This window comes from Apteryx rowi, unplaced genomic scaffold, assembly GCF_003343035.1.
Source record: "Apteryx rowi isolate R43461 unplaced genomic scaffold, aptRow1 scaffold_2, whole genome shotgun sequence".
In the NCBI taxonomy this organism is placed as follows: domain Eukaryota; kingdom Metazoa; phylum Chordata; class Aves; order Apterygiformes; family Apterygidae; genus Apteryx; species Apteryx rowi.
The window spans coordinates 9,354,941-9,379,914 of NW_020448307.1; the positions used below are offsets into that span (position 1 = coordinate 9,354,941).

The 24,974-nt window shown below is 37.9% G+C and overlaps 1 protein-coding gene across 5 annotated transcripts in view; it reads left to right on the plus strand.

Annotated features, from left to right (window-relative positions):
• Nucleotides 1–295: 295 nt before the first annotated feature.
• SFXN1 (sideroflexin 1) overlaps nucleotides 296–24,974 on the plus strand; it is a 29,529-nt gene continuing 4,850 nt past the window's right edge. For 2 of the 5 annotated variants that reach the window (XR_003253085.1, XR_003253086.1), the window contains exons 1-9: nucleotides 297–606; nucleotides 13,183–13,355; nucleotides 14,044–14,214; nucleotides 16,730–16,828; nucleotides 17,933–18,008; nucleotides 19,085–19,170; nucleotides 20,422–20,549; nucleotides 21,102–21,151; nucleotides 23,452–23,552. Coding sequence is in view for 2 of the 5 variants with exons in the window: in XM_026063342.1 (XP_025919127.1) it covers nucleotides 13,192–13,355; nucleotides 14,044–14,214; nucleotides 16,730–16,828; nucleotides 17,933–18,008; nucleotides 19,085–19,170; nucleotides 20,422–20,549; nucleotides 21,102–21,151; nucleotides 23,452–23,481 (804 nt within the window). In the remaining 3 variants the exon portion in view is untranslated. Of the gene's footprint in view, nucleotides 607–13,182; nucleotides 13,356–14,043; nucleotides 14,215–16,729; nucleotides 16,829–17,932; nucleotides 18,009–19,084; nucleotides 19,171–20,421; nucleotides 20,550–21,101; nucleotides 21,152–23,451; nucleotides 23,561–24,974 lie in introns of those variants that run through there. The other 3 variants (XM_026063342.1, XR_003253084.1, XM_026063341.1) reach the window with 3 other exon arrangements.

Below are 24,974 nucleotides of genomic sequence, written 5' to 3' on the forward strand. Positions count from 1 at the left end.
TTGTCACCCTCTGTCCCTTCCATAGTGGCCCAGACCCCGTGTCACCCCCATCCCCCCCAGGGCCCCAGACCCTATGTCACCACTGTCCCCTCTGTGTCCCCCCCCGTGTCACCCCCTATCCCCTCCATAGGGCCCCAGGCCCTTTGTCACCCTCCAGCCCCTCCATAGTGGCCCAGACCCTGTGTCACCCCCATCCCCCTCACCATAGGGGCACAGACCCTGTGTCACCCCCGTCCCCTCTGTAGAGGCCCAAACCTGTGTCACCCCCCATCGCCTCCATAGGGGCCGAGGCCCTGGGCCGCCCCCGTCCTTCCCAGCCCCCGGGCAGTGGTGATCACCCCCTTTCCTAGGGATGTTCTGCCTTTGCACTTATCACGTGCGTCAGACAGGTGACTGGGGGCTGCCACAGCCTTTCCCTGTGCCGTCCTCCCTCCACGAATAACCGCTCCCTGCTTTCCCACCGTCTCCAAAACCCCCTCCCGAAATTGCACCCTGACCAAGGATCGTCCTCGCAGCTCAGCGTGTGACCCCAGGGCGGCGGATCGCAGCCTCTCTGTGCTGGGCCATCGTCTTTTCCCGGGGAGGAGCACACCTTGCAACTTGGAGGTCAGCCATCTGCTAACCAGAGGCGGGGGGGTTAATTCTGCATATTGATTTTTTTATTTAATGAGTTATGAACGATTGAGGGTAATTATAATGATGCGTATTGAGAGGGTAGGGGGCAGTGATGACTGGCTTTGTACCAAAGTACAAATAAAAAAATCTCCTGTTCGGATCCTATCAGGAAAAGAGATATTATATAGTGAAAAACTACAAGAGAGGACCATGAACATGCTTGGACAGAGCCAGATAATCCTACTTAAGTTTGGCTTTTTAAAAATCAGGAGCAGAAAAAAGTCAGGAGCAATCAGGAATGAAATAAAATAAGAGCTTGAAATAACCCCTTTTAGCAAAGAAACTGTTTTTCTCCTTAATAAAGAGGAGAGGTGAATGTGTAATGGGTGAAAYGTGTCTGTGTCATATACCTCATGAGATGAGAGCGGTGACAGGAGAGATGGCAAATTGAGAGCACACGCTGCTGAGCTGGCTGCTGCAACCTCTAACATCTGGAGGTAGCTTTAATGCAGAATGATGAAATCTCTCTTTAAGTTACACACCAAAGATGGCTGCTGTTTTGAGGAGACGGACCCAGCAGCAGGCACTATCCATTTAACGCAGACTGTTGCTTTTGTTGCTAGGCTACAAACGGGCCCTACATTTATAAGCAAAAAAGTATCTTGTAGTGTTGCCATGATTTGCTTTAGCCAGCATTCAATTTGCTTTTATTAATGTAGCAGGAAAAAAGGATATTGCGGACAAAGATTTTTTGATTTAAATAGATATTTACTGGTGGAAGCCGCTTTGGGGAAGAAAAACTTGGCAAGTGGCTTTGTTAACATTTGGTGCAAGTATGTTGCATCATACTTCCCCTGGTCATCAGCTGTGCTGCCTCTTTCAAGCTGAGGTAGCAAACAGTGCAAATAGAAGAATACCGTTGCTTAATGACTCCGATAAGTCTGATATGTGCTGTTTTGCCATCATGGGAAAATGCTTTATTCCCCTAAATAATCTATTAGTGCTTCTCATTTAAACTAATTATACTGGCTTGATTGACGTTCCTAGAGAATGCATTGTGTACTTTTCTTTGCCAGAACAATTGAAATATGGGTTAAAGCTGGGTTTGCCTTCTCGCTGTTGCCTTGCCAATGTGTTGTAGTTTTAAAGTAGAATAGGGCACCTTTTACAAGCAGAGCAGGGGGTGGTGGGTATTTCTCCCAGAAAGGAAAAATCTGGGGGGGTTTTCAGGCAGGGAAACCCCCAAAAGAGCCAATGTTTTATTTAAGGAATTAAAAAGGCCTAACAGGATTCTTAAATATTTCTCTGTCAAAGCACCATAGAAGATGCTTCAAAAAGAACTGAGTTCTGCAAAAACAAACAGACAAGTGGCCATGATCGCTTCATTTTATAAACATGTCAGAAGAAGGAGAGAGGTGTTCCTCTCCCCTTTTTATAGCAGAACTTTCCTCAGCCTGAAGATTTTCCAGCCTACGTCTTGCACTTCCTTGAACAGGGCATTGACTATTGGACATCAGGCTGTTAGGGGACTGCTTTGAAGAGTGGAGATCTGGGGGGCCTGAATATGTCATACCTTCTTTTTTCTCTCTCCCAGTGGATCTGCACATGACATTTTTTCAACAGCACGTGGCACTAACTTTTGAACTGTTCTGTAACCTATTGGATTATGATAAGAAAGAGGTACTGCTGTTACCTTCTATTCTTACTGGGTTTTAAAAGGAAAAAATGACTTCACTCTCCTCTTCCAAAAAGGGACCACTTAGCTACTTCTAGAAGATTTTGGGAATCATGTTCTGACCTAAGTGCCTTTATTTTACCTGGAGTTAGGTGTATAAAAGCAAAAAGTAACAGAAAATTCTGTGTAGACAGTGAAGCAGCAGTTAACCTTGTCTGGTACCCAATCTAAGGATGCTTGCTAAAGGATCCGTGCTCAAGACAATTCTGGCTTCCGTGTCCGTTCAGAAAAACCTGCTTCCGGGGTGGTTCTCCGGCTGGTTTTTCTCACAGAGATCTGACAATATCACACTCCCTAGCAACTAAAAAGTAGTTCCTGTTCTTTAGCTGTTGTCAAAAATGCCGCTCTACTCCACAGAATACTGGCAAAAGCTGTCTCCATCTCTGAGGAAGGGACGTTTTGACATTAGGGATGCTTTCTGACTCAGAACAATGATTACAGCTTTAGAAATGTGTATTTAGATCAGATATGGAATTCACAGCTATATGAGCAAGAAATCTCCCTGTTGCTCTACTCCCAATTTCACTTCACATTCTGTAGAAATTAATGATACATACGTGATGAAGTTTCTTACTTGTGGAATGAATTTTTTCAAGCCTTATGTTAAAACACAGGGTGCAAATAACGTATGAAAATATAAATGGTTCCAGTGAAGACAGAAAAGCTGCTTTTCATCATTCATGCGCTGCTGCCTGAGGTTAGGTTGCCTAGAATTTCCCAAAAGAGTTGATCGTGCACCTGTCTGGATTACTCAGTCATGCAGCAGTATCTAGGCCCCCCGTTTGCGAGTTTTTTTCAGTGCAGTATTAGTAGCAAGTACAGTTTAAACTTTGTTAAAAACCTCATCTTTTGTTTGCAACCACATTTCTTTTTATTCGTGTTAAAATAAATGGTCAAATATCTGTGTTGTTGAAAATTGAGCAGTATGTCCTGTCTGAAATAAGACATTGCCACACTTTTGGATGTTGCTTCAATTTGAAAAGTGGTTATATGGCATTCAGTTTGATGTTTAAAAATGTGAACTTTGAAAAAGAACAGCTGAGAGTTGAATTCTTGACAACTCCTGAATCTGCGTTTTGTAGAATTGTTGCAACTGCTGTTGTTAACCTTTAAACAAAGTTTAAAGTCTTCTACTACTGCTGATTCTGCGGCAAAGCTAAACGTAGCCTTTGAACTGAAACTGTTGATTAGACTTCATGCTGGTTTTTATGTATTTATTTTTAAGGGAGGCCACTCACTTATTTTTAAGCCCCCCCCCCCCCAGTTAATGGTAGTGTTAAACATTAGAATATGAACTTGCAGATGATTCCATCTGATCAGAGAAAGGACATCAAACTTGAATGTGTTTAAAATTGGGACTGTCAGCCCAGTTCAAAATATCTTTCTGATTGAAAGTACAGGCTGCAAAAGATACAAAAGAATTATTGATTTAAAATATTGTTGTAGAAGGTTATTAAAAATACAGAGTTGAGAGTGTCTCTTTGGATAAAATAAGACCTTATTTTTAGTCCATGATACTTCAGATGTCTGTAAAACCTCCTTATTCTGAAGAGTCCGTAATCAAAAACACAGGTTCCCAGGCAGGTGCTGCAACATTAGAGGTGAAGCACAACACAAAACACAAGCCAGTACCATGTTTTTTAGATTGTTTTTGTTTTCTGGACCGGCATTACTAGAGCTGGGAGAGGATGGGGGAGAGAAATGAGGAGGCGGCAGCAGGGAGACGGGGAGAGAGAAGGGAAGAGGAGAGGATGGCAAAGAAACGTACTTTAAAACACCCGGGAAGTGCAATCTTGCACAGCGTTTTCCTCTCGGTAATCTGTGTTGTGTATTGTCGTACCTCGTTGCCGGCTGTCTGCAGAACCACGTCTTCCTAGTGTTTTTAGCTACGCTTTTGGTGACAAGCACATGGCAAGCCGTGGCCATTTCTTTAGGTTGGCAGTCATAAGCGGTCTAGAAATTTTATGAACAACTGATCACCGTTGCAATTCCCAGAATTCGCCGTGATTCATAGGAATAGTCACAGTGTGAAGCACATGGGTAATTAGAGATCGGTGTTGGCACTGGTGAGTTAAATAGCACCAGCAAATGTTCCCAGGCACGGGAACGTGGTCTCCTGTGCTGAGAAATGGTGGGAGTGCAGCACGGAGCAGCTCTGGCCCACRACTGCTGACGTTCTCCCAGGCAGTTCTGGAGCGCCACGAGGATTTAGCCGCTGTCCTGCATGGGTAGTTTGGGCACAGCCCAAATTTGGAGATTGAGAGGGTTTAATGATACAGACATGCCAGAGAACATAGTCTGTTCTTAAGTACTGGTTTAATTTACTGGTGTAGACTATTCAGGGTTTGCAGGCATAGGGGGTTCTATTAAAAACTTTATTAATTAATCTGAGTGTTTAGTAATCTGTGTTGTTTGAAACAGTGAAGATTTGCCTTTTTTTTCCCTTTTTTACTGCGTGTTTTCCATGATAGATGTAACTGTTTAGCTGTGTCATCATGTATTCTTTGTCTTTTATCCTTTCCAGTAGTGGTAATCCTCCTAGGCTGTGAATGTGACTTCCGTGACTTTTCCATATGAATTATTTTARTAACTGATAAGTTTGTATAATTAGTGTTTTTTCCTCAAATCATCTGTTAATGGAGCTGCTTGAAGAAGAGAGTTGTTTCAATATCTGACTGGATAATTTTGTTGCTTACTTTTCCGCCTTAAAATTTATGGTGCTGTTGATTCAAGGTTTTGCCCTATTATAGGGGTAGTCTCCCCTCTGTCGGTACTTATTGATTAGCAATAACTGTGAAAACAATAAATTCAGATACTAAAATGTAGGCAGTTCGTGTTTGATAGTTGAAGTTTGCCTTTATCAGCTGACTGGAACTGTAACAGCAAATATTTTTACCTTTGTTCTGTAAGATCTGTGCATTTACCTTCCAGTCCCTTTGCAAACTTTCTACTTAGCTCAGGGTTCAGATGAATTTATTGTAATTTGGTTTAACCTGAATGTCCTTTTTTCTTTTTCTTTTTTTTCCTTCTCATCCAATTCTATTATGGATGTTCAGATAATGAGGACTTAAATCTTGCACACACGTCATGTAAATTGAAAATTGTATCACTGAAGATAATGGAGTTACATCCTTGACAAAGTAATTTATTTAAAATAACAATCAGGTCTTAAACAGCTTTGTGGTAATGCTTTTTTTATTGTGTATTTGTCTGGATTATGCAAGCAGCAACATTCTTCTAAATTTGTATCTGAATATTGAGGTGACAGACAGCTGGGTAAAATACTGTTGCAGTAACTTAAATTGGGGGTATTTTACCAATTTCTTGCAGTTTCATAGTCTTACCAGAAAAAAACCTCTGCCTGACTGTTTATGGTGATGACTTCATAGCTATTTGATAATACATCAGTGAAACGATATTTGTGCATAGTTGCCATTTCTACTTTCTAGTTATAAAACAAAATGTCTAAGGAGATCCCTGGCTTGTGCTTCTGCTTTATGGATTTTTTCCCCTCTTTACTAATAGGAGCAGAGAAATAGTGAGGAATATCTTACAGACCCTTTAGTTCTAGAAAGGGTACTTTCATTTTTAAATAAAAGATTTTGCTAGAAAATCTGTAAATTTTCGAGACAAATTCACTAGCTCTCTTAGATAGGCACCTTTGTAACAGCTTTATGATTCAGAGTTGTCACACTATGAGTGTCCTGAGACTAGCAAACTTACCAACCTTTCTGCTTCACCACAAGTTTATGTGTCACCAGATTATATTATTTCAGTGTCTGGGCTTTTTACACTCCCTTATACGGCATCTATTCCTTCTCTATGGGCATTGGTGGCCTGTCCCTGCCCACAGTCTTTGATTTTTGTTTTAAACTAATTTAGAAAAGCATTGTTCCTACTAACATTGTCAAGGTGCAAGTCAAATACAGCGTATCAATAAAATTATTTAGAAGAAAATTCTTTTGTTTACCTAAATAGATGTCATCTACAGTTTTGATCCTTTCTTGTGCAAAACCTAATCTGTTTCAGGGTGGACACTTGTCCCCCTCCTATTCTGTGCAGAGTTGAAGCATCTCTAATATACTTTACCTTCGTAAAGACTAAAGTCATTGCTTTCTCTTGCTGTTGACGTCTTCTTAAACAAACGCAGATTTCTAAGCGTACGTATTGGTCAGTGATTCCAAGCATGGCCTTTTGTTGTAGCTCATGACAAAGATCCTCCTTTAAAATACGTTTTTCATGTTCCTGCTGGGTTGCTTTTTGTTGCTGCAGAGCTACAGAGGTTTTGGATAGATTTACGAGAAGAAAGGGAGATTGTTAGCATGTGTTAAGGCCACCTTGCCCTCTCTTACCCCTGCTAAGTAGATCACGTTAGCGCTTTCTACAGTCATGCCTTTGTTTTACTATGAAGGTACGCAGGGAGTGGAAGTTTTTCCAATTTATAGTGAGTTACGTCTCTCTTGCACCCATTTTCTTCATCTGTAATGTAGACTTTCAAGCTCAGACTGTGACAAGCTGCAACATTTAAAATTGTCTATGCTTCATGTTTCTCGTTCATCATCCTCCCTGCAGGTAGAGGATTAGGCTTCAAGTTTGCCCCATGCCTGGCTCCTCCCGTATCTGCAGATCTTTAACTTTAGTGAAATGGTGACCCAAGCTAGCCATGGCTTAGCCTGTTGGAGAAGCGTGGCAGGACCAACCGTGATTCCTGCTAATGGCACAGGGGAGGCAGCAGCCCCGAGTATGACGAATGAGCTGCTAATCCGTTCATTTGGCCAGTGCAGTCTCTCCATGCAGCTGCGTGAAATTCCGTTTTCTTTCTTAGGGTATGTCCCTACAGGAAGATGAAGGCATGTTCACAGCAAGGATGGACATGCTCAAGTCAGTTTAATGGTGCAGTTAAGGATAATTATTAAATTGTTAGGATGTGAGTTCAGTGCTGGCTAGCAGTTCAAGTCAGAAATGGTGTGTGAGCTCTTAGGTTGCTAGCCCGTGCTGGTTTCCTCTGTGCCACTTACTACATTTTTGCAGTTGTTAACGGCTAACTAGACAACCTGGGGGTAAGTACACGTACTGCAGTCTTACCCACGTTTTGCTGTGCTGAGACATGCTCCCAGGCTGGTGTCTGTCTCCAGGCTAATCTAAGAGCTTGCTGCCACCAAGAGAGAGATCTTTCCTCCACTGTCCTGCCTCCGCTCCTGGGTATGCACATCCACATCCTCTCCCTGGCTTCAGCGCTCCCAGACCCTTTGCTGAGCCAATTCAATATATTAATCCAGGAGATCAAGCTGGCCTCTCTTTTCTTTCTACTGCATTAGTTTGCTGCGTGACTATTAAGTTTTATCAGCACAGCACATAGCACAAGGGGCATCAGACCTGGCACAGTCAGGAGACCATGTAGGGAGCAGGGTGGAGATAGGATTTGGAAGTGGTACCTCCTCCATTTTCTGTAGTTTCACCTTTTGCTAAATTGCATGGCCTAAGTGAAGTTATACTGAATTGAACACTGAACCATCTGCAGTGAAGGCAGATCCTTACTGTTTAGATTCCTGATTACTAAAGGACTTGCTTTTGTTGACGGAAGTGTCATACATAATAAGAGCAGTTCATTGACAACCTAGTAGCACATAGGAAGCAATTTTTCAGCACTTGCTGATCAGAGTGAAAAGAAAGAAAAGAGCTTCTGTTTATGGGCTGCTTTCTTAAGTGTTCGTTAGACAGCTTTAAACAGATTAGCATAAGCTATTCAAAGTGGGTTTTAATCTTTCCTATTGAAATTGGTAATTTAATTATAAAAATATTGAAACTCCTTAGACTTTTCCACAAATAATATACCAAAAGGGAAGCATTCACAGAATGACCTATCAGCCCAAATGTGCAGATTTTTTTTTTTTTCCCAGTGGAAAAGAATTTTTGAAGAAATGAGTTCAACCTGCTTTAGTAGGGTACTGCTTTGCAAAACCAGCTGTTACCATTTTAGACCGGAAGATGGTCTGGTCTTTCAGAATATATCACTCTTTGCTGGAGGGCTTTTTAAATTGTGTAGTAATAAAAAGGGAAAAGAAATCTAAGAAGCATCACCTGTTCAGGTGCTCTACGTGAGAACGCTGCTCTCCAAATCTGTCCTCAGAGTCTGCTTTCATTTCCGTGGTCTGTGTTCGTTCTGCAATGCCCCTGGTGAGAAATGTATCACACAAAAATAACCCTTCTAATATAAAGGTATGAAGCAGTGTGTCCACACAGTGGTGTTATGTTATTTAAGTGTCTGTTCCTTTTGTTTGTGCTTGAGGAAAAGGATATTCCTTAACGGTGCTGAAAAGGTAGTGAAACCTGTACAAGTCTTTGGAGAAAGTTGCTAAATGAAGCAGTTGTAGATGGTTCTGGTGTAATGTCAGTTGTGTATAATCATGGTACAAATATCTTCACGTTTCAAGATTAGTTTAGTAAGTGATATATTGCTATGGCTGCTTGCTTTCTTGAAGGTTGTAAAATTATTCACTTCACTGTCGGAGGATCCTGTCTAAGTATATAGTAAAAGACACTAATAAAAACTGCCATCCTATAATGAACTTAACAGTGGGGAAGGCAGAGGTGGGGGGAAGGGAAAACGATTATTTTTTCCCTACTATATCACATTTATTAGCTGTCTAGTATCCTGAGAAGATTTGGGACCTTCTCTAACTTGATGGTGAAACTTTGAGGTATGAGAGATAGCTGGATTGGGACTGTATTTACTGTAATTTGGAGCAGCAGTGCTAATGCTCCTTGAATTCTWGCTTTATGATTATTTGTTTTAGTTAATTACTGTAAATTTGAATGCCTGGAAAGGCCTTGGGGAAAAAAATTTTTTTCTTGAGTTCTCTTGTACCAAAGAAAAACTGAAGTCCACTATGGAAAGATGATACTGTGAAAGAGCAAGAAAATGTATTCAGTAGGTCTGATCTAATAACATTAAACATTTAACAATGTCCATTGTAACTGTTGAAGCCTGTATTTGGCAGGTATTTCCATGCAGTTGTAGCTTCCTCCTTAAAAGGTAAAACACTATGGAGTGAATAGTTTTCAAATATTCATTACATTCACCAAATATAATCAGCATATTTTTCTGTTACACCTTCTAGCAAATTTCAGTTGTAATGCAGTAAGTTGAAACTGTGCAATAATTGTGCAAAATAAAATAAAAATTGCAGCAAATAGCTCAGATTCCACATGAAATACATCTGATGGGAGAGGAGATGACGCCGTAGACTGCAGGAGTTTTCGTTCCACCCAGAGGTTGAGTGTTGCAGGTTGGAGTCAGGGCCAAGTACAGTGAACAGATCTTTCTAGCTCAAGACAGAAAGTGATAAATCCAGCTCAGTTCTCAGTGAGGTCAGTGGGGGTCATAAGAAGGTCTTTAATATTATTATTATTATTATTATTATTATTATTATTAGTGGAAACTGGCTTTACTTCATCCTTCATTTGTTCTGATTTCATATTTTAATATAGAAAGACACTGCATTGGATGGGGAGAGTTATAAAAAACCTTGGTCTCATGATTTCAGATGATCGCGTTATTAATGGTGCCGTTTGCTGGGGATACTCAGATATGTTTTCCTTTGTCTACTTAAGAATTCAGAATGACTATTTAATGCTTTTGTCAAATAATCCAGGGGGGTTAATTACTGAGATAAAAGCTGTGAGAACTTAAAACTGATTTTGGAGTCTTTGAAATGACCTTGCATAATACAGTGCTGGCTTGTAGTAGAAAGTAAGAATTTAAAACTTGTCTTGAAAGGATTATTTGAGCATTTAAACTCTTAATACAGTTTATAGAGAATAAACAAAAACAATTCTACCAGTGACCTCCCTGCAACCTTCACTGTCAGTTCATGATTGCTATTTTATCTGGAACTCAGCAATCTCTGTAGAAATACAGCTTAGTTGTATAGTACTGATCTCTGCATTGCAAAGGCAAACAGCTCTGCTTTGCTAATGCAGCCTGGAGTTTCTTCTGATGTCAGGAGAATGTAGAGAGCAGCGAACAGAAATGTCTGTGTGGTTATAAATTTTGTTTGATTTTTAWCCAAATCACTTGAGCTTGTATAGAGTTCAATAATAAGATCTGTTATATAGAATAGATAATTTGTTCATGGAAGTTCTTGGAACTGTTGGAAAACAGAGGTTTGTCTTATTTGATGCTTTTGTTTCTTCATTATTGTGTTGCAGATAATACAGGTAAACATAAAAATAATACATAAGAATCATAAATGTTTTGGTTTTTTTTTTAATTTGATGGAAGCAAACTCCTTGTCTTTTTTTTTTTAATAGAAACTGATTATTTAACCTAAAGAAACTTTGCATAATTATCAGTAAATGTATGAAAGAGAAGACATCTTTAGAGTTAGCAGTACCAAATTAGGATTTTTAATAAATTTTTATAATAATTATTAAATAATACTAGCTCAGGTATGGCCTTTTTATCATTCTGCTGTTAATCATGCTGTGATTATGACCATGCTGGAGGATGACCATTATAATTTACTTAATCCAGCCTCAAATTCTCAGAGTTTGACATACTAGCGATAGGTTAGTTTGCTTTCTTTGTTATCACGTGTGGGACTTTGCCTTGAATATTCTGCAGTGCTGAGCAGAACGTACTTGCCAGTTCCTCTTTAAACATTGCTTATCTTCATTTATAATGCAGTTAATCTGCATTCTTGCTATGTTATCTTTATAGCTTTACAGTCACGTCTGGTGTTGAGTAAAATTGTGCTTATGCATACACAGTTTTTATTGATTTCAGTGGGGGAATGAGCACGTGTAATATTGGGAAGAATTTGAGCAATCTGAATGTCATTGACAGTTCTTCCTGGCAGCTGATGTATCAGAAAACCAAGTACTTTCCCTGATATATGAATGATGTACCATAAAACAGTATGTGGCCGCTGGCTTTTCATTGTAATTAAATCATAATAATAACTATAAAAGTCCTAAATAAGACTCATGCTTATGCTACGACATAAGCGTAAAAATGTTAAGTCTGGGTAAACACATGGAAGATAGAGCGTTTCCTTGAATAGTTCCCACTTTAAAAGGTCTTCTGACTGGGAAGTGGTTCAAGAAAGAACAATATTTGCGCAGTCCTCATCTAATTCTTAATAACTACTGTTTACAGAGTTGATTTTGTGGTTCCTATGACAGATGTTAAAGCTGTATGGTTGTGATCAGATTTCCTCAAATAGTTATTTGCTTGCTTTCAAGAATAGACTGTTCCTTCTTTTGCTAGAAATGTTGGTCTGTAGTGTCTTCTGAACATCCATTAGTGGTCATCCTTGCACGTTTCCTCTTTTCCCACTCTACCCCCCCCCCTTTAGAGCTGCTGATTTGGGGGTGATTATGGTAGAAAGGGAGACTGAGGACTTGACTTCTACAGCAATTGGTTTCTCCAGAGACTTCTAAGCTTTTCCACTTGAGGTAGAAGAGAAAGCTAATAGTTACCTTTGACAGATGGGCATTAGTTTCTCCAGATTTCCTGAATGGTCTCTCCTTTTCTCCCATGATGGTCACAATTCTTTATGATGAAGAGACTTTAGATGCTTAGTTATATTCTTTTTGTGGGTTTTTTTCTGTTCTACATCTGATATTCATCAAATTGACCCAAATGGTTCAGCAACTTCAGAGCATACCTGATGCTTGTTAGTAGTAGGTAAACACCACCCAGCCGAGAATTTGAGTTAAGATGCAAATACTTGTCAGTGACAGCTTACACCACATATATTAGTTGTCCTCATAATGATGATTTTTTCCCTTTAAAACAGAAAAAAAGCTATGTGTTCGCTTTATCTTTACTTTTATAAATCGAGTTTACTCCAGCATTTTGAGTTACAAGCATTATTTAGAAGATGACACACACTTTTTTTTAACCAACTACTGAATATGCTGCAGAAATTTGTATTAACAAAATTAAAGTTCATACAGCTTGTATTATGCAGAGGGCTGTCCTTCTTTCATTAGATGCTAAAGTAATCTTAGTCATACTGAAGTAATTTTTAATTTTCTGGGCTTTAAGTCCCATAAATGCACAACTGTATTAGCTCAGCCCCCTTCATTGTAGTTCTTTTACCATCTTGGAAGTATCATTAGGAAAATTTGTCATATGTTCATAATGTTGCAAATTGGTGCATTATGTAATCTTCCTTTTGTTGAAACGTGGGGGTTTAGAGAAACAACATTTGTTAATACAATTTGTTGGGTTTGCGTTCCTAATCTTTGTTTTGTTTTGCAATGCCAAAGATTTTAATTGGATTTTGTTAAGTATTTCTTCTGCCACTGTGCTCTATAACACCTTTTCAGGCATTTCTTGAAGCATTTAATTTCTCCTCCCCTTTAAGGCAACATGCTCAGCAAACACTAATTCATCATTCAAATAAAAGCCAATTTTTCTTTAGTGTATCATTATTTAGTACAGCTACTTATTAACAAGACCCTATAATTTCTGTGCATCTACCTCATCCTCAGATACTTGTGCTCTTAAAAACATCTAATATTTGAATTTTTGGAGAAACAAGCATGGAAATAAATATTTTGTAGATATCTGAGTAAGTTCTCACTTGTTACTTATATGAATAGCAACCTCATTAAAACAATGTCTGACATCATCTGCTTTCTGGATATATACTTGCTCATTTAAAGCTCAGTTCTGCAAGATGTTCAGTGTTTGTGCATCTCTGGCTTTTTACTGCAAGTATAACCACTTTTCATCTTGCAGGTGTCGAGTCTAAAAGGTTACGGGTATGTTATGAAATGAGAGGAATTCCAAAATGCAAATTTTCCTGTTTTCTTCACAGTTTTTGAAGATGTCAGCAGATATACCATTAAATATTAATATTAAGGAGCCCCGATGGGATCAAAGCACTTTCATTGGACGAGCCAGTCACTTCTTTACCGTAACAGACCCCCGGAATATTTTGTTATCTGAAGCCCAGCTGGAAAATGCAAGAAAAATTGTTCRTGATTACAGGTATGGCAGCTGATTGTTGTTACTGCTGGCCCAAAAAAGTCCATGTTGGTGATAAGTAGGTGGTTATATATTTGAAAGGAAATATTTAAGACACTGTATTCATTGCACCACTGTTTCTTCTTGTTATGTACCTGGAAACACTAGCATATTCTCTAATAAATGGAGAAATGATGTCATCTGAGAACATCTACTATTACTATAATAATACTATACTATATAATCATATACAATATAATCATACTATAATGATACTACTAACTATTCTGAAATGTGGAAGAAGTGTCCAATTTTGAAAATAATTAACATGACAGCAGAGTTGAAAACTCTGACGTTACTCTGTTTGGGGCAAGTAGTTTCTTAAATACTTGCAAGGTAAATTTTCAAAGTTTAATGCTAATGTCTTTGCAAAGATTTTAGCTCTACAGTTCTCATACAGTTTTGAGTAAACAGAAATCTGGTGTTGGATGTATCAACTCAGCCAACATAATCACTGCTAGGAGTTTTGATTATTTTTATTTTAACAGTCCATTTAAAAGCTAAGGATCTACAAGCTAACTGGAAGGCTAGGTTAATTTAGCATGAGCATCCCCAAATCCTCTGATGCCATGTTTTTCATTGGAAGTTGCAGCATTTTATAACAGTTGTGCTTTTTACTGTTGTCTTGTTTTGTTTTTTAACTTGTCCCAAGACAAGGTATCGTGGCACCTGGCTTGACAGAAGATGAATTGTGGAGAGCAAAATATATCTATGACTCAGCCTTTCATCCAGACACTGGTGAAAAGATGATCTTGATTGGCCGAATGTCAGCTCAGGTACCAATGAACATGACTATCACAGGTTGTATGATGACCTTTTATAGGTAAGTAATGGCAATATTACACATCAAACATTTGCTTACAAATTAGATGAGTGAAAAACAATGTTGCTGTCAACAGAACATTTTAGATGTATTATAAATATTTGAAAATGTAAAATTTTGCCTCCTTTTCTCTTTTCTCTCTGCGTTCCCTCACACCCATACTGATTAGTGGTTTCCTCTAGAAGTAGCTGTGAGATAAGCCCTTGGCCCCTTCTAATCCTTCACCAAATATCCCACTTTTCCTCACTTAACTGAGAAAGCTGAGTGGTCCCAAATCCCATCCTTGTAGGGGAGCTGTGTGGAGGACAAAGAGGAGGAGATACCTGGTAATTCTAACCTTAGAGATCTGGCATGTAGGATGTTCTGTCTGCCAATTAAGTATTAAATATGCTCCACTCTATTAGCCTTTGGGTTCCTCCAGCACCTGTCAGAGCCTTCCATTTCCTTAGAAGTCCTCCGTTCACCAGTACAGTGAAGTCCCTAGCAGAAGCCAATGTCTTCTGTTAATAGGCTTTATGTTAGAAATATTTTTGTGAAATAATAATTTGTTAGCAAGAAGTAGGGGAAGGTTCAGAAGAAATACCAATATAATTTTTGATGAGGGAATTTTTAAAATGTCTTGATTCACAATCCAGAAAAGCAAAGCAATTTTGAAAGACACTTGTGTATGCATGTGTTTGTGTGTGTTTAGAAAGCACTGGCCTTGTCAAGAATACAAATAAAGCCATCAGTGCAACTGCCCACAAACATTGCTGTCTGTTAACAGGTTATTCTTATTTTTATGTATGTTTTGTTATTATTGATAATAGTTATAGAAGGTGTATACATTTTCTTTGCATTATTGGAAGAATCACTCAAAACTGGATTGCTTATTAGCCTGGAAGACATTGGTTTCTTTGGATCAAACCCTCAGCAGTGCAAATGGAATTGTGCAGAAGTCCTTGAACGGTGCAGTGTAGTCTACATCTTACTGCATGTCAGTGTGTCTTGGTTATTGCTGGTTACTGGAAAAAGCAAATTCCTCATTAGGCCTAGAAGGACTCTTAGGCATGCAGTAAGGTAGCATGAGTCATGTCTGAACTTTATCATAGGGGGCCTAACATCCTCTGTGTTGCAGTAACACAGGAAACAAAGAAAGGTGAGTCAGGAAGAATTTCTCATGCATGAGAAGAAAGGAAGAGCAGCAGTGATGGAGAAAATCCAGCTAGTTTATCACTGTAGCTATCACATCTCATTCAGATACTGGAAACCAGAAGGAATAAGAAGACACTTTCAAATCTTCTGAATCTTCTTTTTTTTTTTTTTTTAATTTCAAGAAATAACATATCTTCCCATTTCAGAATTAAAGTCATTATTTTTGGTGGCCTAGTTCCCCTGATTGAAATTCTAGTGGAGCAGAAACTTCAGTGTTTTCTCCTACTAGGTACAGAGTTTGTGGTCCTAGTCCACAAAGAAACGTCTAACTCCTGGTATAGTCTCCCAGCCTCCAACTATTTGTGGATCAGGAATTTCCTGATCCAGAGGTGCTATGTTTGTATTTAATGGCCATTAATGGATTTCTTTCTCATAAATTTATCCCATTGTTCAGATGGGCTACTAAGTTGAGAACAAAAGCATTCATCCCTCTACAAGATTGCTCCCTACATTGTTAAAAAATTGACTCACATTTTTGTTACTTATCAATATAACCATTTCTAAAATGTTTATATCCGCAGTTTAACAGGGACCACATTAGCTTGTCAAATGGGGACTCTGAGAATTGTACGGAATGTGCTTTTTTCACCACCCCCCACCCATGCTCACCAGCTCCTACCTTTGTGTCCTAAGGCATCTTCACACTGGCAGTGACGTAATTTATGAGGACTCCTTGGAGCTTTTGTTTTTTGATAAATTGTCATTTTGATCCATCATTAATGCTGTACAGAACCAGATTCATTTCTGTGTTGTACCTGTACTTCTTAATCATGCAGAAATTTTTGCCAAAATCATTTTTCATTTTGGACTAAGTATCTTTTTCTTTGATTCTGCCATGTGACTGAATATTTTAATATCACAGGGATTTATTAAAACAGTGGCGTCGTTAGCCTTTTGAAGACTGTTTGAGAAAGTAAACCCTATCTCTTAAAATCCACCTATCAGTTGCTTATGGAACTTCCAAAGAGAACTACCAGATTATAGATAACCCTGCAAAAGTACCCTAGCTATAAAAAAGTTTCATTTTTCCCTGTGTGTTTTGCATAGAGAGATTTGAAATAATGCTTTAGTTGTAACAACAAACCTCTGTCCCAAGTGAACCTTGCTTCTTATTTATGATACTTTTAAAATCTCTTTTTAAGAGTAGCTTGTACTTTCATTAGTAAGACAGTATCTCATTGACTGAATTGTTTTGTTCAGATAAACAAGAACCTCTGCCTGATTCTTGTTTGCACTGTTTTTTCTTGATTTGCTGTCATTTTTCTCTTCTGTTGATTCAACTGTGTTTTTAAAAATAGTAATAATTGTTTCTCATTTTAAGAACGACACCAGCGGTGGTTTTCTGGCAGTGGATTAACCAGTCCTTCAACGCTATAGTAAATTACACGAACAGGAGTGGTGATGCCCCAATTACTGTCAGGTCAGACACTAAACCAGATAGTTCTGATGTTTTTACAACTAGCTCTCCAATGTGTTTGAACAGGGTTGGGCTTTAAAGTTTGAGGTGATAGATGGGTAAGTTTGGTAATCTATGTTTAATACCAACTTGATAGGTTTAGAATAGAAGTCTTGAGAATGATGGAGGTGAAATCTCCATTTCCCCCTTTAAAGATGAGCCCAAGCACCATGATCATAAGCATTTAAACAACAACATAGGATTTAATAGGAGTCTGTGTTGCACTGATCAATCAACCATTGAAAAATGCTGTATTGGTTTGGTGTTATACCAGAGTATTTCTAAATTGATATTTTGTGTAGACCTTCAGGTGTCCTTCTGTGTCAGCTTCTCCTGTCTGTGTCCTACAATACAGCACACAGTACACTGTGTGCTTATTTGCAAACTGGAGCCTTCAAGGATACTTGTCTCTACTTGAAGGCAAAGAAAGAGATAAAATAGGTGCAGAAAGCTAAAAATCATGAATAGGAGACTGGAATTGCAGTGCTTAACTTCTTGTTTTTGAGGCTGGCTTGCTTGCTGACATCCTGGAGAGAGCGGTGCATTAGAGGATGTATAGACACCTGCTAGTTGAGAAGTATGTAAAGTATGCTCTAGGGCAGATTGGGTTGAATTTAGGTGTTTACAGCATAGCTAGTCTGCATGTATGGGTTTTGGTACAGTTGATTTTAATTATCATTGTAGATATGGCCTTAGAAATTTAAATTGGTTGCATAAGTTTAAGCAATTAGCAAATTAAATATAGAACTAAATCCTTCAAGGTGTTGCCTCAAACACATGAAAAAATACTGAATTGGTAGCAATGCAGAGTAGAACTTAACTGAATGTTAAAATGTTTTTTGCATGCTATTTTTACTGGTAGTGAGAGAAAAGTGTTTAACTTCGTGTCCCAGTTGCATAGGTACAGCCTCACTTATGTTCCATCCACATCCTATTGCAGTATCACAGAAAGGTTTACTCTTTAACTTTGGGGATTTTTTTTAACTACATATCTAAAACATRATTATTTTTAAAAGTGACATAAACGTAATTGTTGTGTATGTACAAACATTTCTATTTTTGTTGTAGCCAGCTGGGAACAGCCTACGTTTCTGCTACCACAGGTGCTGTGGCAACGGCTTTAGGACTTAATGCACTAACAAAGGTATTGCTGATATTTTTTCCCGTTCTTAATTAGACTTTGCTGTTCTGTAAAATGCTAATGCCTCATTTCTCCTCCAGTGTATCTGTGTCACGTTGTGCACAGCTCCCAGTATGGAGCTGTAATTGCCTTTGGCAGCTCCCTTCTCTAGATCCCAGCTATATTTTCCCCCATATAGATGGCTTTAGTACATTTTAAATGGCCTATCATTGCTGTTTTGTTAACACAAATTATATCCAGTGAAGGTGCCCATTTTGCAGTTTCTTTGTTACATGTCGAAGTATCTAATAGCATCTGAAAGTTAACTGGAGCGGATGTGTAATTACAAAGATGAGTGCCCGTTATCTGAATATGACCATAAACGGTACAGATGTGTTTTTAAAAGTACAGTATTGCTTCAGCAAACATGGAAGCTGACTCTAGACTGGCTGAAGAACTTGTCAGGATGTGCCTCTCTTGAACTGATTTCATGTAGAAAGTTTGAATTTTTTAAACAACTGCACAGCATGATAAATAAAAGATTCTTTACAGAAAATGACRAAAATCTATTTTGCACCCCTTTGGTTATGCTTTAATGTATTGGGAGTGGTAGAGTATTGACAAGTTATTTGAGAGAGAGACTATTTTAAGAGAGTAATTCAGATTGTATAATATATGGACTGGATGAATAGCTTCTGTATAGTTGGTGCCCTTAGATGCAAAGCAGCTAGCATGGACATCTGCTGGCCGTAACCTTGCCAGTGGAGACAGTGATGTTAAGGTCCATTTAGTGTTGCCGTTGGGCTGACAGGCACACTCAGAAGCTGACACTGCTCTGCAGTGATGCTACTAAATTAAGATTATTTTTTGCCAATCTTATGCTAGCACTCACTGTGATGGAAGTATTTATGACTCAAGTCTTGTTTGTTTGTTGTTTTGCTACAGGCCCCACCGGTGAGTTTTCACCGAATTTTAAATTAAAGGAAATAAATCTGGTCTTTCACTAGTACATGAAGTGCATCTTAATATGACTTTTGGAAAAAAATCATTATGTAATTCTTTGTCCTCTATTCTTTTTTTTCTCTGTGTGCTTTTCACAGCATGTCTCACCTCTTATAGGACGGTTTGTTCCTTTTGCTGCTGTTGCTGCTGCTAACTGCATTAATATTCCACTAATGAGACAAAGGTAAGAAAAAGAAAGATCACTCGTTCTAGAAAAAATGATGTTATCAAGTTTTTAGATCAGCAAGTCACTAAATAAAGCACGTTATATATCTTTAGCTTTTTTCAGAACCTTGCAAAAACCTCATGCAGTCTTGTTTTGATTGATTGATTGTGACACATATAAAATAGAATATCCTCATTCTCTTCAGATACATATCCATTTATTTCTTCAGTCTTGGATCTCAGAAATCAAGTGCCTGTCCTTCAAGACTTGATCACATGCACTCTTTAAATACAGGCTCCTCTTTGGAAAAATATAGTCATTTCAAAAATGGTTCTTCAAATCCCACATACAGAAGTTAGTCATAGAAGTCAGGCTCTGCAGTTCTACTTAATCACCTGAGATTACAAAAAACATGCCCTTTCACAGAAACAAAATTTCACATGTAATCTGATTTGACTAGAACTAAAAATAGAAGTGGGACAAAGCAAATGGAAAGTATCCTCTTACGAAGAGAAGGTTATGGGGGGAAAAAGGGAGTATTTAAAGTTTATATTCACAATGAAATTCAATCCATTGTAGTATTTTATCTCTTATAAAAGGCAAGGAGAAGAATTAATGCAGTCTTCAGTATACCGGTCCTGTCTGCTTCTTACTCTCCTAGAAGTTCTCCTTGATTATGGGTTTAGCACCTAATCCTGCACTTGAGTAAAATATCTCATAGAGAATAATACAGTTATAGAAAGGTAGTTTCTTTCATACCTGCTTGTATACTTTCAAATATGTTGTTACTGGTTAAAGTGAAAACTCTAAGACTAGAATGTCAGGAAGGGGATTTTCACAAAGACTTTTTAGTTCGGTGAAACTAATCTTCCTGTATTCCCTGTCTTGTCTGTGGGAAAAGACAGTCAACTTTGAGAGCAGTTCAGAAAATTCAACTCTTCTGAATTGCTTCTTGAAGGAACCTGTCCCTTCTGCGGACTGCAGAGATAACAGATCTTCTCTGCTCCCCTTTGGAACGCATGTGATCAGGTTCAGGTGATAGATTGCTGTTACAGATATTCAACTGTTCACTTTTTCCACAACTCTTCCTCTGCCTTTTGAAATCTTTTGTGCCAAAGAGTGTTAAAAACAAACTTGGAAAATAAACCCCCACCCCTTGTCAACATCTTGGACATAATTTTTATAACTGACAAAATTTAAAGGGGAGAAAGATAAGCTGACAAAAGCTGGGTAAATGCATGACAGTCGCCGGTTTATATCTTTCAACAGGGAACTCAAGTTTGGAATCCCTGTCACAGATGAGAATGGAAACAGACTGGGTGAATCAACCAAAGCAGCTCAGCAGGCAATTACTCAAGTGGTTATATCAAGGATTCTTATGGCTGCTCCTGGCATGGGTAAGGATAACTTCAGTCAATACAGCTCTTGATTACCAGTTCCTGAAGTGAGGAGAGCTTAAATTCTATATAACTGGTTTTCTCAAAGACCAAATTATCTTATAGTTTTGCAGGCAGTATTAACATGTCTGTTAAGAAGTTCCACAGGGAAGTGTACGCCACTTCTTACTGTGAAAACATCCATAGGATGATACACTTTAGTGCGACAGAAAAGCTGTTGGGATGCTTTTGCAGAAGAGTTATAGCTAGCAAGGAATCGTAGCAAATTCTACTTGAGTGGAATTGGTTTAGTGAAGAGTGGATGCTTTGACCAGTGCCAACTTATTGAGCTCAGGTTTAGTTTAGTGTGAAGTTAGAAGCTCCACTTATTGGGAGAGTCTACCTTTGTAAAATACCAGTCTCGTATTTTGAATTGGCAGAGTGAAATGGAAGCTCAGCTAATGATAAATAGCTGTTAAAACTGTGTTGTAATACATTAGTTCATCTTAACAGAAAATTAAAACAAAATGCCTTTTTCTCCAAGGTTCATGGGTTTTTTTCTCTCATTTGCAGCAATTCCTCCCTTTATAATGAATACATTGGAAAAGAGAGCCTTTTTAAAGGTTTGTCTTGGTTGATAATCTATATACATATATTCATTTCCTAAGTTAATATTTTCATGTTATATTTAAAATACTATTTGAGTCTTCATATTTTCCTACCAAATATTATAGTTAGAAAAAGAATTTGTGTGCTACTGAAAACCAATTATTTTTCCTTCCTGTAGGATAAGTTTGGGGCTTGAATGTTCAGAAAGAAACATCTAAAATACTTGTAACTGTTCCAATTAATTCTATTAAAGTATTTTAATGAGTAGTTAGAGAGTGCTAAGTACTAAAACATTGAACTAAAATTTAGAGACCTCCAACTCTGACCAGTGATTAACCATTAAGACCAAATCTGGGAGAACCCAAGTAATTCTTTCAAAAAATCAAATCTTCTCAACTGAAACCAGACAAAAACAAGCTGAGGGAACTATGCCTCTGATTCAGGAAAGCAATTACACATAACCTGAATTTAAGTCACAGGCACAACCCAATTGACATGAAGGGATAACAAATGCAGGTACTGTCTGAATCAGGGCTTTAACATTTTTAATGAGTTGTTCAGAGCTAGATGAGATCCAGCCCTTTAAAACTGCCAGTTCCTCATTTTCTCCACTGCACCGTTCCCTGTGCACAAGATTTTGACAGCAGAACTTGGTAGAATGCTTTCATATGTCTACTCAAAGGTGATCTTTCCTTAAACACTCCCTGCACTTCCCAAACACGGCCTAAGATGCTCTGCAAAGGATAAGTGGAGCACTCATCATGAAAATGGGCGAGATCTGAGAATGTTGAACTGTATGAGCACAGGGCTGTAGAGCCTGCTTTCCAGCTCTGTGGTTGCTTTCTTTATGCCTTTCATAGACAGATAGCTGGGTTCTTTTTATCACACTGTAAAATAACATTAAGAAAATTCGAAATCTTATGTTATTTTAGTGATTGTTCTTAAAGAGCGCTGTTCCTCGTAGTTGATAAACCTTCCTTGTTTCAAGACTTTAAATATGGTTTATTACAAATATAGCAAAAATTTTTAATGCATTTTTTCCTAGATATTAATATTAATAAGGAAGCATTGCTTATCTGCTCTAGTAGCACTTTGAGCATGGAAATAATGATGATAAAAACCTCTTTTGAAAGTGACCCTTTAAAATTACTGGAAAAGCAAGTGCAGGGTAGGCACTGAATGGGCATGTTTCAGTAAAGATGATAATTTCCTATATTCTGTTTATGCTAAATAGTGTGAAGTCATTTTCAAAAACCTGGTGTTAGTAAGTATATAAACTAAGTCAACATTATACCCTGTATGTACATGAGATGGTGAAGAACAATAATGAAATTAATTATTAGGTTGTCTAAAATGAGAGGAACAGTTTTCACATGAGGGACTGGAGCCATTTAGTAGTAAAGGGAGTTTCATCTTTGCCAGTTGATATCACCGGTTTACTTTCTTACCTACCTATGGACAAACTCTTATCTGCCTGTGAAACACATCAGACAAGCTGGAACTAATAGCCCAGAAGGTCTGACTCCTTTCCGTTGGAAAAAAAAAAAGAAAGTGTAGTCTAAAAGTTTCCAGACCCTTCCTTGGAAAAGTGGTTGTGGAGGTTGCTTGGTTTTGTTTGTTTGTCTAAGATGAAACTTCCTAAAACTAAATATTTAAATTATTTTTCATATTATTTCTGTTCCTCATGTTTCCTGTGCTGAATTAGATTACCCAGCTACATGTATCATTTGAAAATGCTTGTGTATTAGTATATAAATGAGGCACTAGGAAGAGGTCCCACATGTCTTCAGATTTTGAAAACTTTGTTTTCTTGAAGCGCTTTGCTTTTTTCTCCTCTTTGTTAATAGAAAACGCTATTTCTCATGATGTAAGAATAGGAGATGCAGCATTTGAGCTTTAGAGTAAAAGCTTGTGCATGCTGCTTATATCTCCTAAAAGAAGTGAGACTGCAATGAATCCAAATATACTACTATTTTACAATATAAAAGCCCTCTACTGATTTGGCTATTTCATAATTGCTGGTCTTTTGACCCCTACCATGTTGGTACAGTGACTTTAAGCAGCTTGTGATACTGTTATGTTCTTGAGAATATATTACTCAGAACAGCAATATTTATTTTCCAATATCAAAATATTTGTAAATTTAGAGCCAAGATGATTTTACATGGGTTTGACATGGGAGAGATGTCACAAATGCTGTCAACTCAACTGTCAAATACATGACATTTGTGGAAGGTTTTCTCAGGGTTTGGAGACAAATATCGATTATTTTTTGTGCAGTATAATCAATATAAGGGTGTTGTGAATTTTTCAGATCAGCAAAAATGAGAGATTTCTTCAGTGACTACTCAGTGGTCTTTGGTACCATCATGACCGTTTATGCTCACCTGTTCCTCCCCCTCAGCCTCAAAGACTGTGAGTTCAGGTGAAACACTGCTCTGCAGGTAGTCAGTGGTAACACTTGGTATAGATTAGTATTAAAACCATTAAGGAATGAGCTGCATTTTTAACAAGCAGCTTGTGCATGTTCTCTTGAGGTTTCAGAAGCACCATCCCATTTGCAGTACTCTGACACCACCCACACAACGCTTTACTAACTCATTTCTCTTAGCCTTTGCTTTGCACATCATCACTCCTGAAAATAGTTTCGTATGCCTGCCAAAGCCCATTAACCAACACACAAGAAGGTCAGAAAATAGTCAAATGGTTGTTAAATAATGAAGAAAATAGAATGATGATCTGCAGTGAGATAGAAACAAATACTTCTGGACTGCACATCTGAGATAGCAGGATGTCATTCTCTGATGTTTGAAATAAGATGTAGGTAGTGTAGCAATATTCATCCCCATGTTTTGATACTGTTTTGCATGAGGACATTTTGTTGGTAACATTGGTGTGAATTACAATATTCCCTATAGTTACTGTTAGAAAATGGTTCAAGAATATTTTCAAAATACAAACACATACTTGCTGATTTAAAAAGAATTTAATTATTTCTTGCCTTGAAAGCTCTAAATACACACACACACACAGACACACACACACACACACAAACACACATGTGTGTATATATATATGGGTTTTTGCCTAGATTTCAGCAGCGGCTTTGGCATGCGTTTTGTGTAATTAAGCAGTGTAGTGGTTCTTGATGATTAGGCTGTTTAATATCTGTATTCATTATCTCTATTGATATACACTTGCCTAGCTATGTGCAGAAACAAGTTATTTTATCTGCTGCAGTGAAAGAAGCCATAAACAACCTTATTATGAGGCATAGGGTTTATAGATTTATTTTAGTTACATATAACCTTTCTCCTAAAGAAATAAATTTTCTTCCATAGAAACTTCTTAAAATTCTAATTGACACTGAAGTTTTAATTTATATTACCATTCTCACAGCTTCATCTACTGTTTCTCTCCTATTTTGCATACCATGTTGACATTCAAGTTGATTCCACTAATTTCCTCTTACATCCTATAAAACAAGCTACTTGGATTCTGTTAAACTGCAGCTAAAATATGTATTCAAAACCATTACAAAACTAGAACAGAGCACTTTTTTTTTTAATCGTCATTCCTGAATGTCTTATGCCTTAGATTCCTCCATGCATTCCTAATTTAACTGTCATTTCATTTATTCATCTTCTTGAAAACAGGCATAGTTAGGCTGGGAAAGCTGTCAGACTTTAGGATCTAACAATGAAAGAAAGCCTTTCGGAAATCTTTGATTTTCCTTGTGTCTTTTGTTTGCTTAATTATCATTTCTGCATTTTCTTTATTTGCACTAACTGCTAATGATTCCACAAAGTCATCTGGAAATTAAATCTTGATTCATCT